This window comes from Geotrypetes seraphini, chromosome 1 (genome assembly GCF_902459505.1).
Source record: "Geotrypetes seraphini chromosome 1, aGeoSer1.1, whole genome shotgun sequence".
In the NCBI taxonomy this organism is placed as follows: Eukaryota; Metazoa; Chordata; class Amphibia; order Gymnophiona; family Dermophiidae; genus Geotrypetes; species Geotrypetes seraphini.
The window spans coordinates 13,072,798-13,086,165 of record NC_047084.1 but is presented as its reverse complement, the minus strand read 5'-3'; the positions used below and the strand labels follow the sequence as shown (position 1 = coordinate 13,086,165).

Genomic DNA, 13,368 nt, shown 5'->3' with positions numbered 1-13,368 from the left:
AATTAGTACCGCCTGCTTAAAAGGAGGCAGAAGCGGCCAGCGCACCTTTGTAAAAGGAGCCCTTTGTTAAGTTAATCTTTAAAGGCCTGTCTGTACCAGGCTTCTTTGCTTAAATGGGCTATTGTCTACTGCCTAATGACAATGAAGATGAAAGCGAGGTAATTCAAATCTTGATAAAGCAAAACTCCACCTCACTCTATGAGAAAAGGGAAAAAATTTTCTTTCTTTAACACTTGCCGAGTTCCATCATCTTCCAATCTATCCAGAAGTAAGACAAACCAACATCAACTGGTAATTCAATCATTTATGTGCTCAGTAATTCTGCATTCAGAATAAATGACTGAATTACCAGTTGATGCTGGTTTGTCTTACTTCTGGATAGATTGGAAGATGATGGAACTCGGCAAGTGTTAAAGAAAGAAAAATTTTTCCCTTTTCTCATAGAGTGAGATGGACTATTGTCTACTGCCACCAGCAAAGTCTTAAACTACCAAAGAAGTGGAAAATAAACAGTTTTAAAAATGAAAGAAAAGGGAGAGGCAGGGAAATGTAGGTTTCCAAAGAGGCACAATTAGTACAAATGACTTTTGACATTCCTAGAAAGTCAGCTCATTCAACTGTATGCTTTTAGAAAACTAACTAAACTTGTGTAATTTATAGCTGCAAGCTAGAAACCTACTGATAACCCTACTCAGCTTAAAAGTCAAATAAGACCAGCTCCAATTTAAGGCTTGCGACTTTGGTGGCAATGTCAAACTTATGGCACTAAAAAAACTGAAACCAGGTTCATGTATGCACAGCAAATATTACAAGTCTTTAAAGTCAAATAAAGAGGCCTGCTAAGTGACATTCTCCAATAACTTGGGAAACAATTTTGCTCTGCCATATAAATAAAAAATATTCTTACTCATATCAAAAATTTGAAATACCAAAGCCTAATCTTAACTGATTTCATTCTAAACTGTAATGCTATGCAACACATTTTTAAGAAGTTTTTTTTTTCCTTATAGCTAAGTGAGCAACTGTTGTACAGTAGTTAAAGAGAAAAGCGATCAAAACAGGGCAACTGACACTATAGGAGGGGCCTTAAGCAACCTGGGCTAATTATAATCTTAGCCACCAGGGAGGGGAAGGCCCGCCATTTTGAAGAGGTGCGCCATCTGGCCAGAGTTAGGAGGCATTCCTCCAGATGGCCTTCATAAACAAGGTAAAGGGAGGCGGGGGGTCTGCAGGGGTATGACAGTGGTGGCAAGAGGGGGTGGGCATCCCTCCCACTGCCGGGGGGGGGGGGGGAGGGCATTGTCAGGGAGGTTGCTTGGCAGCAAGAGGGAGTGGGCATCTCTCCCACTGCGGGTGGGGTTGCTTGGTGGTGGGAAGGAGTGGGCATTCCTCCCGCTGCCGAGAAGGGGGATTGCTTGGCAGCAGGAGGGAGTGGACATCTCTCCCGCTGCTGGAGGGGGGGGGAGGAGGGAGGGGCTGGTTGCTTGACAGCAGCAAAATTTTCTGGCAGGTCTGAGCTGTCAAGCCTTACTTTCTTGTCAATGCCTAAGCCAATCAGCACTCAGGCACTGGTCAAAAAGTAAGGCTAGGACAGCTCAGACCTGCAGGAAAATTTTGCTCACAAATGTAGTAAGGTTAGAGAATCACTCGGCAATAATAGAGAATTGCCCGGAGTGCTTGCTTAAATATTAATGACCTCATTGTAATACATTTGCATAGCAGAGTCTGCTAGGAATCTCAGAAAAGTCCACGGAACCTATCAACTCACCAAAGGACACAATGCTCAGACATGCCAAGGAGAGGAAAGGAACAAAGGAAACAAGCCTTAATAAAACTGTAGAACTCAGGGGAAACCCCTATGGAACTATATACATGCAATATACAATATTTTCAAATTAATGATAGCTGGCAGAGAAATCATAGATGCTGTCTTCAGGCAGCAGACAGAACAGGCAGGCAGGCACATCACTTTGGTTATTTGTTGCTTAAATTCTCAGAAACTGAAGATCTCTATATTCTTCAAGTGTACATGATTCAGCAAGACAAAACTGGTGACTGTTTCTCAGGGACTGTGTCTATCATGCGTTAGACTCAAGCAAGACATTCCTATGGAAGATTAGGTTTATACCTTCAATAATCTTCTCTGTTAGTCCCTGGAGGATTCCATATGCTAAGTGTTCAATCCGGAGTTGCAGAAATCCACAACTTTTCTGAGCACATGATCCACCCCATTAGCCTGAGAGCTAGTAAACATATCCAGTTAAGTACTAAATCCATGACAAGGGGGCTCTGCAAAATATTAACAAGTGAAACAGGCACAATGCAACTCAGGAAAACATTGAGGAACAATGCTGTGTGCATCAAGCATCCCAAGAAAGGCCTTCGGTAGTGTGCATACTCACAGAAACTGCCCACAGGATATGGCAACTAACTGGAAAATCTTCAAGCCTGTAAGGAAAGTAACAGAGGCAGAAAGGAGCAGGCTACTCCAAACAACTGAGTGTATACTGAGAAGGCGGGTCATATGGAATCCTCCAGGGACTAACAGAAAGAAAGATTATCGAAGGTATAAACCTAATCTTCCATTCTGTATGTCCCTTCCGCATTCCATAGGTTAGGTGACGTACTAAAGCAACAGTAGTTAGGGAGAGACAGAAGAGCCTTCCCTTAAACCCGAAGGCCCAAAACGGGAATCAGAATGCGCTGCCACATCCACTCAGTAAAACCAGGGTACGAAGAGAGGACCAAGTAGCCACCCTGCAAATTTCATAGGATGAATTGCGTGAGATTCCACCTATGACACAGCCACATGTCTCATCAAATGTGCTTTAAGCGACATAGGTGGCTGCTTGCCGCGGGCAATGCATGTTGTGGAAATGGCCATTCAAATCCATTGAGCAATCGAGGACTTGGATGCCAGCCTACCATGGCGAAGCACAAGTTAGAACAAAAAGGTGATCAGACAACCTGAACTCATTAGTCCTCTCCCAAAAATGGAGCAAGACCCTCCAGACATCCAATTTGCGTAAGATCTGATCTTTGTGCTCCGAACCTGTTGGATGAAATGCAGGCTACCTAACCTCCTGGTTGAAATGGAAAGCAGAGAACCCTTTTGGCAAGAAGGAAGGTACAGTACAGAGGAAAACACCTGCGTCCATAAAACGGAGAAAGGGTTGCCTGAAGCTCCAAAATACACCTTGAAGAGACAATGGCAACCGGAAAGACTGTTGTGATCGTTAGGTCCAGAAAAGAAGCATCGTTCAGTGGTTCAAAGGGGCCCCTCCAAAGCACTGCAAAATGATGTTAAGATTCCACAAAGGGAAAGGAAGATGTAAGGAGGATGCAGACGAAGCGCCCCCCTCATAAACCTGGTTATATCTGATGAGCAGTATGCAAAAACATGAAAGGACTGCAACCTGAACTGCTGGGGAGACTACTGCCTGACCTTTGTCTAAACCGTCTTGAAGGAAAGCCAGGACTACTGAAATGGGATCCTTCTCAGGCTCCACCTGATCCCTAGCACACCACCGTTGGAAAGCCTTCCAAGCCATAGTAGAGGGTTTCTTCGAGTGCAAATGAGTTGAGATAACTATCTCTGAATAACCGCACTTCATCAAGGCTAAGCGCTCAAGAGCCATGCCATAAGACCAAAGTGCCATGGGTTCTCCATGGGCACCAGTCCCTGACTGAGAAGATATCGATAAAGAGGGAGCCGGAGCTTCTCATCCACTGAAGATGTATGAAATCCGCATACCACGGGTGGCAAGGCCAATCCGGAGCCACTAGAATCACCAGGCCAGAATACGCTGCTATCGGCAGATGACCCAACCAACCAGAGGCCATGGAGGGAATACATACAGCAGCTTGTGAACCGGCCAGGGCTGCATCAAAGCATCCAGCCTTAGGTTTCCCTGTGTTCTTTGACTGAAAAAGCACCTGGCCTTCGAGTTCTCTGCTGAAGCCATCAAGTCCAGCTGAGCCTGATCCCAGCACTTAACAATCAGACTGAATGCCTTCTGCAAGAGGGACCATTCTCCCAGGTCCAGGATCTGCCGGCTGAGGAAATCTGCATGAACGTTGTCAACGCCAGCCACATGGGCCACAGAGTGACAGAAGATGAGCTTCTACCCAACGAAACAGCATGCAAGCTTCCTAGCCTAAGAAAGCACTTTTCATGCCCTCTTGAAGATTTATGCATACCACCACCATGACGTTGTTGGAGAATACTTGAACCGCTTTTCCTTCTAGAATGGGCTGGAGAGCAAGTAATGCCAGTTGAATTGTCCCGAGTCGACTGATCGACCAACTTTTCTGATGATGAGTCCACTGCCCCTGAATGGATCATTCCCGCTGTGAGCACCCCAACACTACAGGCTGATATCCATCATGAGAGTCATCCATTCTGATATTCGAAGAAGCCTGCCCTGAGATCCTCCCCCTGAAGCCACCAGCTCAGGTTGCTACAAGCTGGCTTCATCCAGGGGAGCGGCATCTAAAGGAGATGATGCATCGGAGACCACTAAGAGAGAAGGGACTCCTTTAATGGACACATATGCACTCGGGCCCAGGGGATCGCTTCCAAAGAGGCCACCATGGACCCAAGAACATGAAGATACAGCCAGGCCATAGGAGCCGGGCAGTCCAGAAGAGATCAGATCTGCTGTTGAAGTTCTGTCTTCATTCCTCGGGAAGAAACAAATGACCCTGCTTGGTATTGAAGAGAAGCCCCAGATACTCCAAGGACTGGGAAGGCATCAAATTGCTCTTCTTTAAGTTGACAATCCACCCCAATACCTGCAACTGAGACACTACCATCTCCACCACACTTTCACACTCCGAACGAGATGAAGCTCGAATCAACCAGTTGACCAGATAAGGATGGACCTGGATCCCCTACCAGTGGAGAAAGGCCGCCCACAACTACCATCACCTTGGTGAAAGTGTGGAGTGCCATCACGAGGCCGAAGGGCAGAGCAGTGAACTGGAAATGCAGAAACCTTCGATGCTCCACTTAGATTGGAATATGGAGATAAGCCTCTGTGAGATCCAAGGACGCCAGAAACTGTCCTGGAGAGACAGCTGCTATGACTGAGCGTACTGTTTCCATATGGAAATGAGGAATCCACAAGAAACAGTTGACCGACTTGAGATCCAGAATGGGTCTCCAGCTTTCCGAGCCTTTTTTGGGCACTATTAAATATAAGGAGTATCTGCCTAAGCCTGTTTTGTGATCTGGAACAGGTTCTATCACTTCAATATCTAAGAGACGTTGCACATCAGCAATGAGAAGAGAGACAGAACCATGCTTAAAAAGCCTGCTTAAACCATGCTTAAAAAGCCGGACTCTCAGGGCGGTCAAGCCGACTAGTCCCAGCAATGGCATTATCTGAATGGCAACTGATGCAATTTAGGTCTGCCACTGCATGACAAGAGGGCTTCCAAACAGCCACCGGCGCAATAGGCTGAGATAGCTCCAATGCGCCCACTTGACACGACAAACAAGTGTGGTTCATATAAAAAGCTTTCCAGAGAAGCCAAATAAATTCCAGTGAAAAGTCACACCCCGCATCCATGGCAGGGAGCAACTGAGACATACGCTCCACCACAAGAGTCCCCAGACTTGGAACACAGGCGTTGTGCACCAGATGCCAGCAGGACCGCTGAACAATATTTTTTTTCTGAAGTCACAGACCCAGGTCAGCTTCCCAGTCCTTGAGTATGCAGAAGAGGCTAAATCCGAAGGTCCTGTCCCCTCCCTCTGCATGCTATGGTACAAGGTACACAGTCACCGATCTGGTGCCAATCCAGCGCAATCACTGCACAAATCCAGCAGATTAGGTGCTGGGGAGTCCAACCCAAATGATTTTTAGGCAAATTGAGGGATTTTGAGTCATAAATAAAACTTTGAAAAAAAAAGATTGATAAAAATCCAAGATGGCCACCGCTAGTGAATTCACACCCAAAACGGCAAAAATGACAAAAACCCCAAAATTAAAAAAATTGCGATTTGGGGTCTGGGGAGTTGGAGGACCTGAACCCTACCCTCAGAAATTGTGAAAAACACAAATTAAAGCTCCTCACAAGCCACTCCCGAAGTTCCCATAGAACATAATAGAGGTACTCATAGTTCTAAAGTGCCTGTCAGCATTTTTAAAAAGTAGTCAAGTGGAGAAAAAGGACTTTCTGCCTCAGAAACAGTACCAAATGCATAGAACTGAAGATCTTCGGACTACCAGCCTACCAGACACAGACTATAAGCTCTGCCCCCACAGATCCCCTGCCATGCGGTTGGGGGCAGGAATGGCAGGCACCTTGCACCTTGAAACTTGGGTGGGTTTCCCTCCAGGCACAAATAGCCTACGCTTGAAACCTGTGACAAGGACACCGGCCAGCAGACTTCCAAGGGAAGGGATCCCGGGTATTCTAAGAAGGGTGGCACATAGCAGGCTGGCTCCACAAATCCACCAGAGTTTCTCTGTGAAGGTGCAGTCTGGCACTGCAGGACAGCGTTCTTTTCTCTGACAGGGGACCACTGATAAGGGGTCTCAAGGCACTGAAGCCACCAAGAAACAAACTTTAAGTAAAAAATTAAGAAAAAGAAGCAGAGCAACTGCAAAAGCCTTCTGCATGGATTGCTTGCAGAAATTGTAACTGGATGTTTACTAGCTCTTAGGCTAAGGGGGTGGAGCATGTGTTCAGAAAAGTTGTAGATTTCTGCAACTCCCTGATTGCGGGTTGGGATTGAATACCTCAAGAGCAGAAGTTCTTTGATTTGACAGGTTCATCCCAAGTATAATAGCATCAGAGACCTTGACCCCAATAAATGCTGCAGATGTAGCAATATCAAAGAGACAGATGTTTCCCTTCAAGTCCAAGTATTAATATCAACACCAAGGGCCCAAACACTGTTGAAGTCTCAACCAAATAAAGGAACTGATTCAGCTACATCAGCACTAGCACTGAAGGATTCCAATGTCAAGTGGCAAAGAGGCATCCTCATTACACTGGTTAAGAAACTAAGGTGGTATTTTATTAAAGGTTAGTGCAGGTATCTGCCACAGAACCCATTTTATTCCTATAAGCCTGCTGCAGATAACATGTTCTAATTATTAGTAAAACCCGTCTAAAGTGTAAGTTATTTGGGATGTGGACTGACTGTACTTGTATGTAATTTACTATATGGCACTGTGGTTTCTAGTTCCACAATATATGCCTATATAAAAATAACATCTTACTTCCTGTGAACCTAAATTACAATTTTTCATCCTAATGTTAATCATCTCTTTCATTTGTGAATTTTATATCTGTATCCACAAACTAAACAAGGTCCTAAAAACACCAAATTTGAACATATGTCCTGATCTGTGAAAACAGGTATCAATTTTACAAATAACTGAAACATGTAATCAAACATCCATAAATAAATCCAAATAAGTTAAACCTAGGCTTCAATTAATATACATGATAGAAATTTGAATATGCTGAATCTGTCGTACTTCATGCATCATGTTCTTCCAAGACCTTTTTACAAGGTCATGTCACCCAGCTGATTTTCCTCACTCTCCTAACTCCCCCTGTGGTCCAGCAACTCTTTCTTCCCTCCCACAATCCCCCAGTATACCTTAAAATTTTGTCTTTCATTTCATAATTTATATTCTGCATAGCCTACAATTCTATGCAGATTACAAAATATTCAGTTACTCAAGCATTTTCCCCTGCCTGGTGGGCTCCAACTCTAACGTACCTGGGGCAATGGGGATTAAGTGACTTGCCCAGGGTCACAAGGAGCAGTGTAGGATTTGAACCCACAACCTCAGAGATCACCACCAGTAGCAGTGATTCATACCTGGTGCTGCAGCTGGCCTCAGAGCCTTCCCTCTAATACAAGGGTGTCAAAGTTCCTCCTCGATGGCCACAATCCAGTCGGGTTTTCAGGATTTCCCCAATGAATATGCATGAGATCTATTAGCATACCATGAAAGCAGTGCAAGCAAATCTTGAAAACCCGACTGGATTGTGGCTCTCGAGAAGGAACTTTGACACCCCTGTTCTAATGCATCCCACCCAGAGAAACATGAAGCTGCAGAAGACTCCGAGACCAGCTGCAGGCATGTGAATCACTGAACCTCTAGAAATGAAGACAAAGTTTTAAGGTACAGGGGGGGGGGAAAGGGAAAGATGTCTGATTGCAAGGGAGATAGGATAGGATTGGATAGGATAGTATAATCTATTAGCCCTTCAGCATATGAAATACATTTTCCATAATACCTGGAGGAAGGGGGTTATGGGGCAAGAGTCTCATCTTGGGAAAGTTGAAGAATATTGTTTTCACTTCCAAATATGTTTTCCAGGGTTCAGTTTTACTACAGAGTTATCTTTAATATAAGCCATGCCTACAGATTGTACAGGAGACACCAAATTCCTCACAACTGCTATTCGCTGTTCCAAGTTCCTCAGGCTTTCATTGTATTCACTCAATCTGGCTACATTCAGGCCACTAAAAAAATCCTAAAGGGCACTTTTCATCCTTGCAACAACCACTTGGAAATCTTAGAAGGAATCCTTCTTGGGAGTAGTTTTTTCTGTCACCCCGCTCAAGGAAACAGTGACTGGAAGAGAAGCTCTTGTTCTAGAAGCAGACTACTTACCAACTTGATATGCATTATTATGGAAAGCCTGTCTCCAAGTCACCCTATACCAAAGTTGCTGCTCAAAGCTTCTAGGCATGCTGAAGCCATAGCTGTAACAGTCTCCGTTAACATCTGTGCTATGATGACTCTTGACTTTCTTAACTCTGTCCTGTAGACAAGGTGCCACTACTAGCCATCTGCATCATTAGTAGCAGGACTAGGACCTACCACTTCAGTTTACTGTGGCACTGAGCTCAGCCAAAAACTTTCCCTTTCTTCCCCTCTTGTGCATGCAACAGATAAAACTGTGACTGAGTTCAAAGAAGTGTGGGATGAACACAGAGGATCTAGAATCAGAAAATAATATTAATAATCGAACTAAGGCCAGTTCTGAGTAGACTTGCACGGTCTGTGTCTGTATATGGCTGTTTGGTGGAGGATGGGCTGGGGAGGGATTCAATGGCTGGGAGGGTGTAGATGGGCTGGAGTAGGTTTTAACGGAGATTTTGGCAGTTGGAAACCAAGCACAGTACCGGGTAGAGCTTTGAATTCTTGCCCAGAAATAGCTAAGAAGAAAAATTTAAAAAAAAAATTTAAATTGAATCAGGTTGGGCAGACTGGATGGACCATTCGGATCTTTTCTGCCGTCATCTACTATGTTACTATGTTACAAGAGCCCTAGGCAACAGATAAATTATTAATTTAGCCTGGGAAAATATTTCCTTTTTACCATCTAAAATCACAAGTATCTGTTCATGTTAATTATACAACTATGCTTATTCAAAACTTTTTATACCACTTTTCATTAAAAACATAGAAACATAGAAGATGACGGCAGAAAAGGGCTACAGCCCATCAAGTCTGCCCACTCTGCTTACCCACCCCCTGTCTATGCCCTAATGACCCAATTTTCTTATCTTGACCCTCGTAGGGATCCCACATGGGTATCCCATTTATTCTTAAAGTCTGGCACGCTGTCTGCCTCAATCACCTGCACTGGAAGCTTGTTCCAATGATCAACCACTCTCTCTGTGAAGAAATACTTTCTGGTGTCACCATGAAATTTTCCACCCCTGAGTTTGAGTGGGTGTCCTCTTGTGGCCGAGGGTCCCTTGAGAAAGAAAATATCATCTTCCACTTCGACACGTCCCGTGAGGTACTTAAATCGATCATGTCTCCCCTCTCCCTAAGTTCCTCGAGAGTGTAGAGCTGCAATTTGTTCAGTCTCTCTTCGTACGAGAGACCCTTGAGCCCCGAGATCATCCTGGTGGCCGTCCGCTGAACCGATTCAATTCTGCGCACATCTTTACTGTAATGTGGCCTCCAGAATTGCACACAGTACTCCAGATGAGGTCTCACCATGGCCATGTACAACGGCATTATGACTTCAGGCTTTCGGCTGATGAAACTTCTATTGATACAACCCAATATCTGCCTTGCCTTAGATGAAGCCTTCTCCACTTGATTGGCAGTTTTCATGTCTGCACTGATGATTACTCCTAAATCTCGTTCTGCTGAAGTCCTAGTTAAAGTTTCTCCGTTCAAGAAGTACGTCCTGTATGGATTTCCGCTTCCGAGGTGCATGACCTTACATTTCTTAGCATTGAAGCCTAGCTGCCAGGTTGAGGACCAACTTTCCAATGTAAGCAGGTCCTGCGCCATATAATTCTGTAAACTGCATTAACTTACTATATTACATAGTTTGGCGTCATCGGCGAATAGTGTTATTTTACCTTGAAGCCCTTGAGTCAGATCCCCTATGAATATGTTGAAAAGGAGTGGACCCAGGACCGAGCCCTGCGGCACTCCACTGGTCACCTCCGATGTTTTAGAGAGAGTACCATTAACCACCACCCTCTGAAGTCTGCCACTCAGCCAATCATTGGCCCATGCAGCAAAGTTTATATTACAAAATTGATAATATATTTAAAAAACACAAACAGAATGGAATAATTTTTTTACCTGGATTTATACATTTACTTTAAATGGCTATGAATTTGCAGAGATAGAGAGGTTGCATAATACTGCATAGGGAGAATACAGCATGCATATACACTATGGACATCCTGAAAGTCTGACCATGGGGTCAGTTGGACAGATTTGGGATAACCTTAACTAAATAGTTTGCATACTAATAGTTTCATCCAAGAAATCAGATGTACTGAAATGCTTGTAAAGGTAAACAACCTAAGTTCCTGCTTAGAAATAACATTTGGAGTACAAAATCTAGAGTTTGCAAGTACAAAATAGCAGCTAAGTTTCACTTAAAGCTTCACTTTCCTTATTGATTTCCATACAGCACCACCGAATTTAGGGCTCCTTTTACTAAGGTGCACTAGCGTTTTTAGCACACGCAGATTAGCGTGCGCTAACCCTGCACTACGCGGCTAGAACTAACACCAGCTCAATGCTGGCATTAGCATCTAGCGTGCAAGGCATTGTAGCGCGCGCTATTCTGCGCGTTAAAGCCCTAACACAGCTTAGTAAAAGGAGCCCTAAGGGCATATAGTCCTTGTACCACTCTATGTTACCACCTGGGAGGTATCTTCACAGAAAACGAACTCTCTAATACTGTCAACCTACAAAATTCAACCACACCATTCTCTTAGTTTTGCATCACGATTAACAAAAATCATAAAGCATACTATGAATAGCTCAAAGCGACAGATCTGCTACACATCTCCGAAATATTTCTGGAGGCTCTGATGTGCACCGTGGGATGCAGCTGCCTATGCAGAACAGAACAGTACATGGAAATATTATTCGTAGAAAAATAATCAATGACTCTTCATTAGCTTTTCCAGGATTGTTCAGCTGATTCCTCTGCACACTAGGCTGAGGAGGGGGGATGCTTGATCCATGGTTTCCCTAAATATGTAAGCTATGCGTGTAGCTATTAGAATTAAATCTGAAAACCTAGCTGCCTGTAGGATCTGTAAATTAAGCGGCTTCAGCAGTGAACTTATAGCGCTGAATGCCTCTGAATACAGTACTGCATTTAATTGATCTGACTGCGCTGCTGCTGCAGCAGTTCGTTCATGCTGGTAAGAGCGTAAATACCATTACAGGGGCCAGCTAAATGTGACAATTTTATTACTTACCATGCCAACAGAGACCAGCTACAGTCAATTCCTGAAACCGTCACCGGTCTCAAGACAGCCTGAACACGAAAAGAGACAAGCAAATCCCTAACCCGCGTCCCGTATTCCGGCCCTGATCTCTCACTATTGCTGGAGGTCACGGCAGGACCTCTGAGATAAGCTGACTAAGTACTGCCGCTTCTAGATCTTCGCTAGTGCTGCTGGATCCCCCTGCACGCCTTCATTTTTCGGGCATTTTATTTGTTGTGTAGTTGAACGTGAACAAAATGAATGGGGTCGGTGAAACCCTTTGCTGCGTTTTGTGTATTTATTTACTACAGCTTTTGAATCAGGCGCGTTTGGGCAGGCCAAAACGTCGAAGGCCCCCTTCAGGAAAAGCTTGGGTGAAGAGGTTAAGACGTTGTCAGTTCAGCTAGGCGCCGGTATCACGTGACTTTATCGTCTAAGTGACGTTTTATTGTAGCTGAACACGAGGAATGGAATGGGCGGAGCAAGCTACTGCAGCGTTGGTTATGTTTAGATCGACTGGGAAAGAGGACAAAGCCGAAGATAGACTTCCAGAAAACATCCTGGAAAGGAACTAGACCGATAAAAATGGTTACAGGCAATGAGGACTATTTTTTTTAAGTTGTTACTGCGGGCTACATTGGCCGAGATATGTGGTCTGTATGGAGTAGCGCTTCTGCTCTATGGACTGGGAGTGGTTCTGTCTAAGCGATGAGAAAGAAGATTTGGTGTGGTAGAAATTCATGGGCAGGAGCTGCTCGAGTGCGCTACTAAAATGAACTGCAGCTTTTAAGACAAAGAGAGACTGCTTTGACTTAATTTTGTACTAAAGCTTATTTTATAGAAATGTTTGTGATGATCATTTATATATAGTTTGGAGAAAGAAAGAAGTACAAGTAAATATACAGTTTAGTTCAGCTCTGGATCTCCTCTGCAATTAGCCTTGTTGCCTACATCTAAATTGTGAAAGGGCGGTGAGAGGATTAGAAGTTGTTTAATGTTTATTAAGTTACTTCTGCATCAGCATCTTCGCAACCACTCTGCTCTATGTGGCTGCTAGTAGTGGATAACTAGGGGAGGAGTACCACTATACTGTACTGTATATTCCGAAATGCATCTCTGTTACTTATTAGTACTGTATGTTCTTTCCTCTGTAAATTAAGGAGTGCAGTGCTCACAGAAAATATCAACAAAAATCCAGAGTGGAGAAAACGAGGATAAACCAGGGATGTGTTTTCTGTAGTAAATCTTTATTGATACAAAGCATTATCCATATCCTCTTTATCATGCTGAGCTTAATTAAAAAAAAAAAAAAAAAATAGAGAGAGATATGGTATGCAAGAACTTTGATGTTACCAGTGGTTTTCACTGAAATGTCAAACTAGAATTAATTTTAATAGATGGTTGTTTTGAAGTGATCTCTATAATAGACAAGGGTTTCTTATCCTGCATATAGGGATGCTAAAGGTATACCACTAAATGCATAGAAAATTAGAGATTTTTTTGCTTAAATTCTATGTTGCTGTTTGTAAACAGGGAGGATGGGACTTGAATACTACCTTTTTGTGGTTACACATTCAAAGCGGTTTACATATATACAGGTACTTACACTTCTCCCTCCGTATGTGTGG

At 43.9% G+C, this 13,368-nt stretch overlaps 1 protein-coding gene across 1 annotated transcript in view; it reads right to left on the bottom strand.

Annotated features, from left to right (window-relative positions):
• TMEM161B (transmembrane protein 161B) overlaps positions 1 to 11,904 on the bottom strand; it is a 189,556-nt gene extending 177,652 nt beyond the window's left edge. The window contains exon 1 of the mRNA XM_033921743.1: positions 11,732 to 11,904. Coding sequence (XP_033777634.1) covers positions 11,732 to 11,734 — 3 coding nt within the window. The 5' untranslated portion in view covers positions 11,735 to 11,904. The remainder of the gene's footprint in view (positions 1 to 11,731) is intronic.
• Positions 11,905 to 13,368: the final 1,464 nt, after the last annotated feature.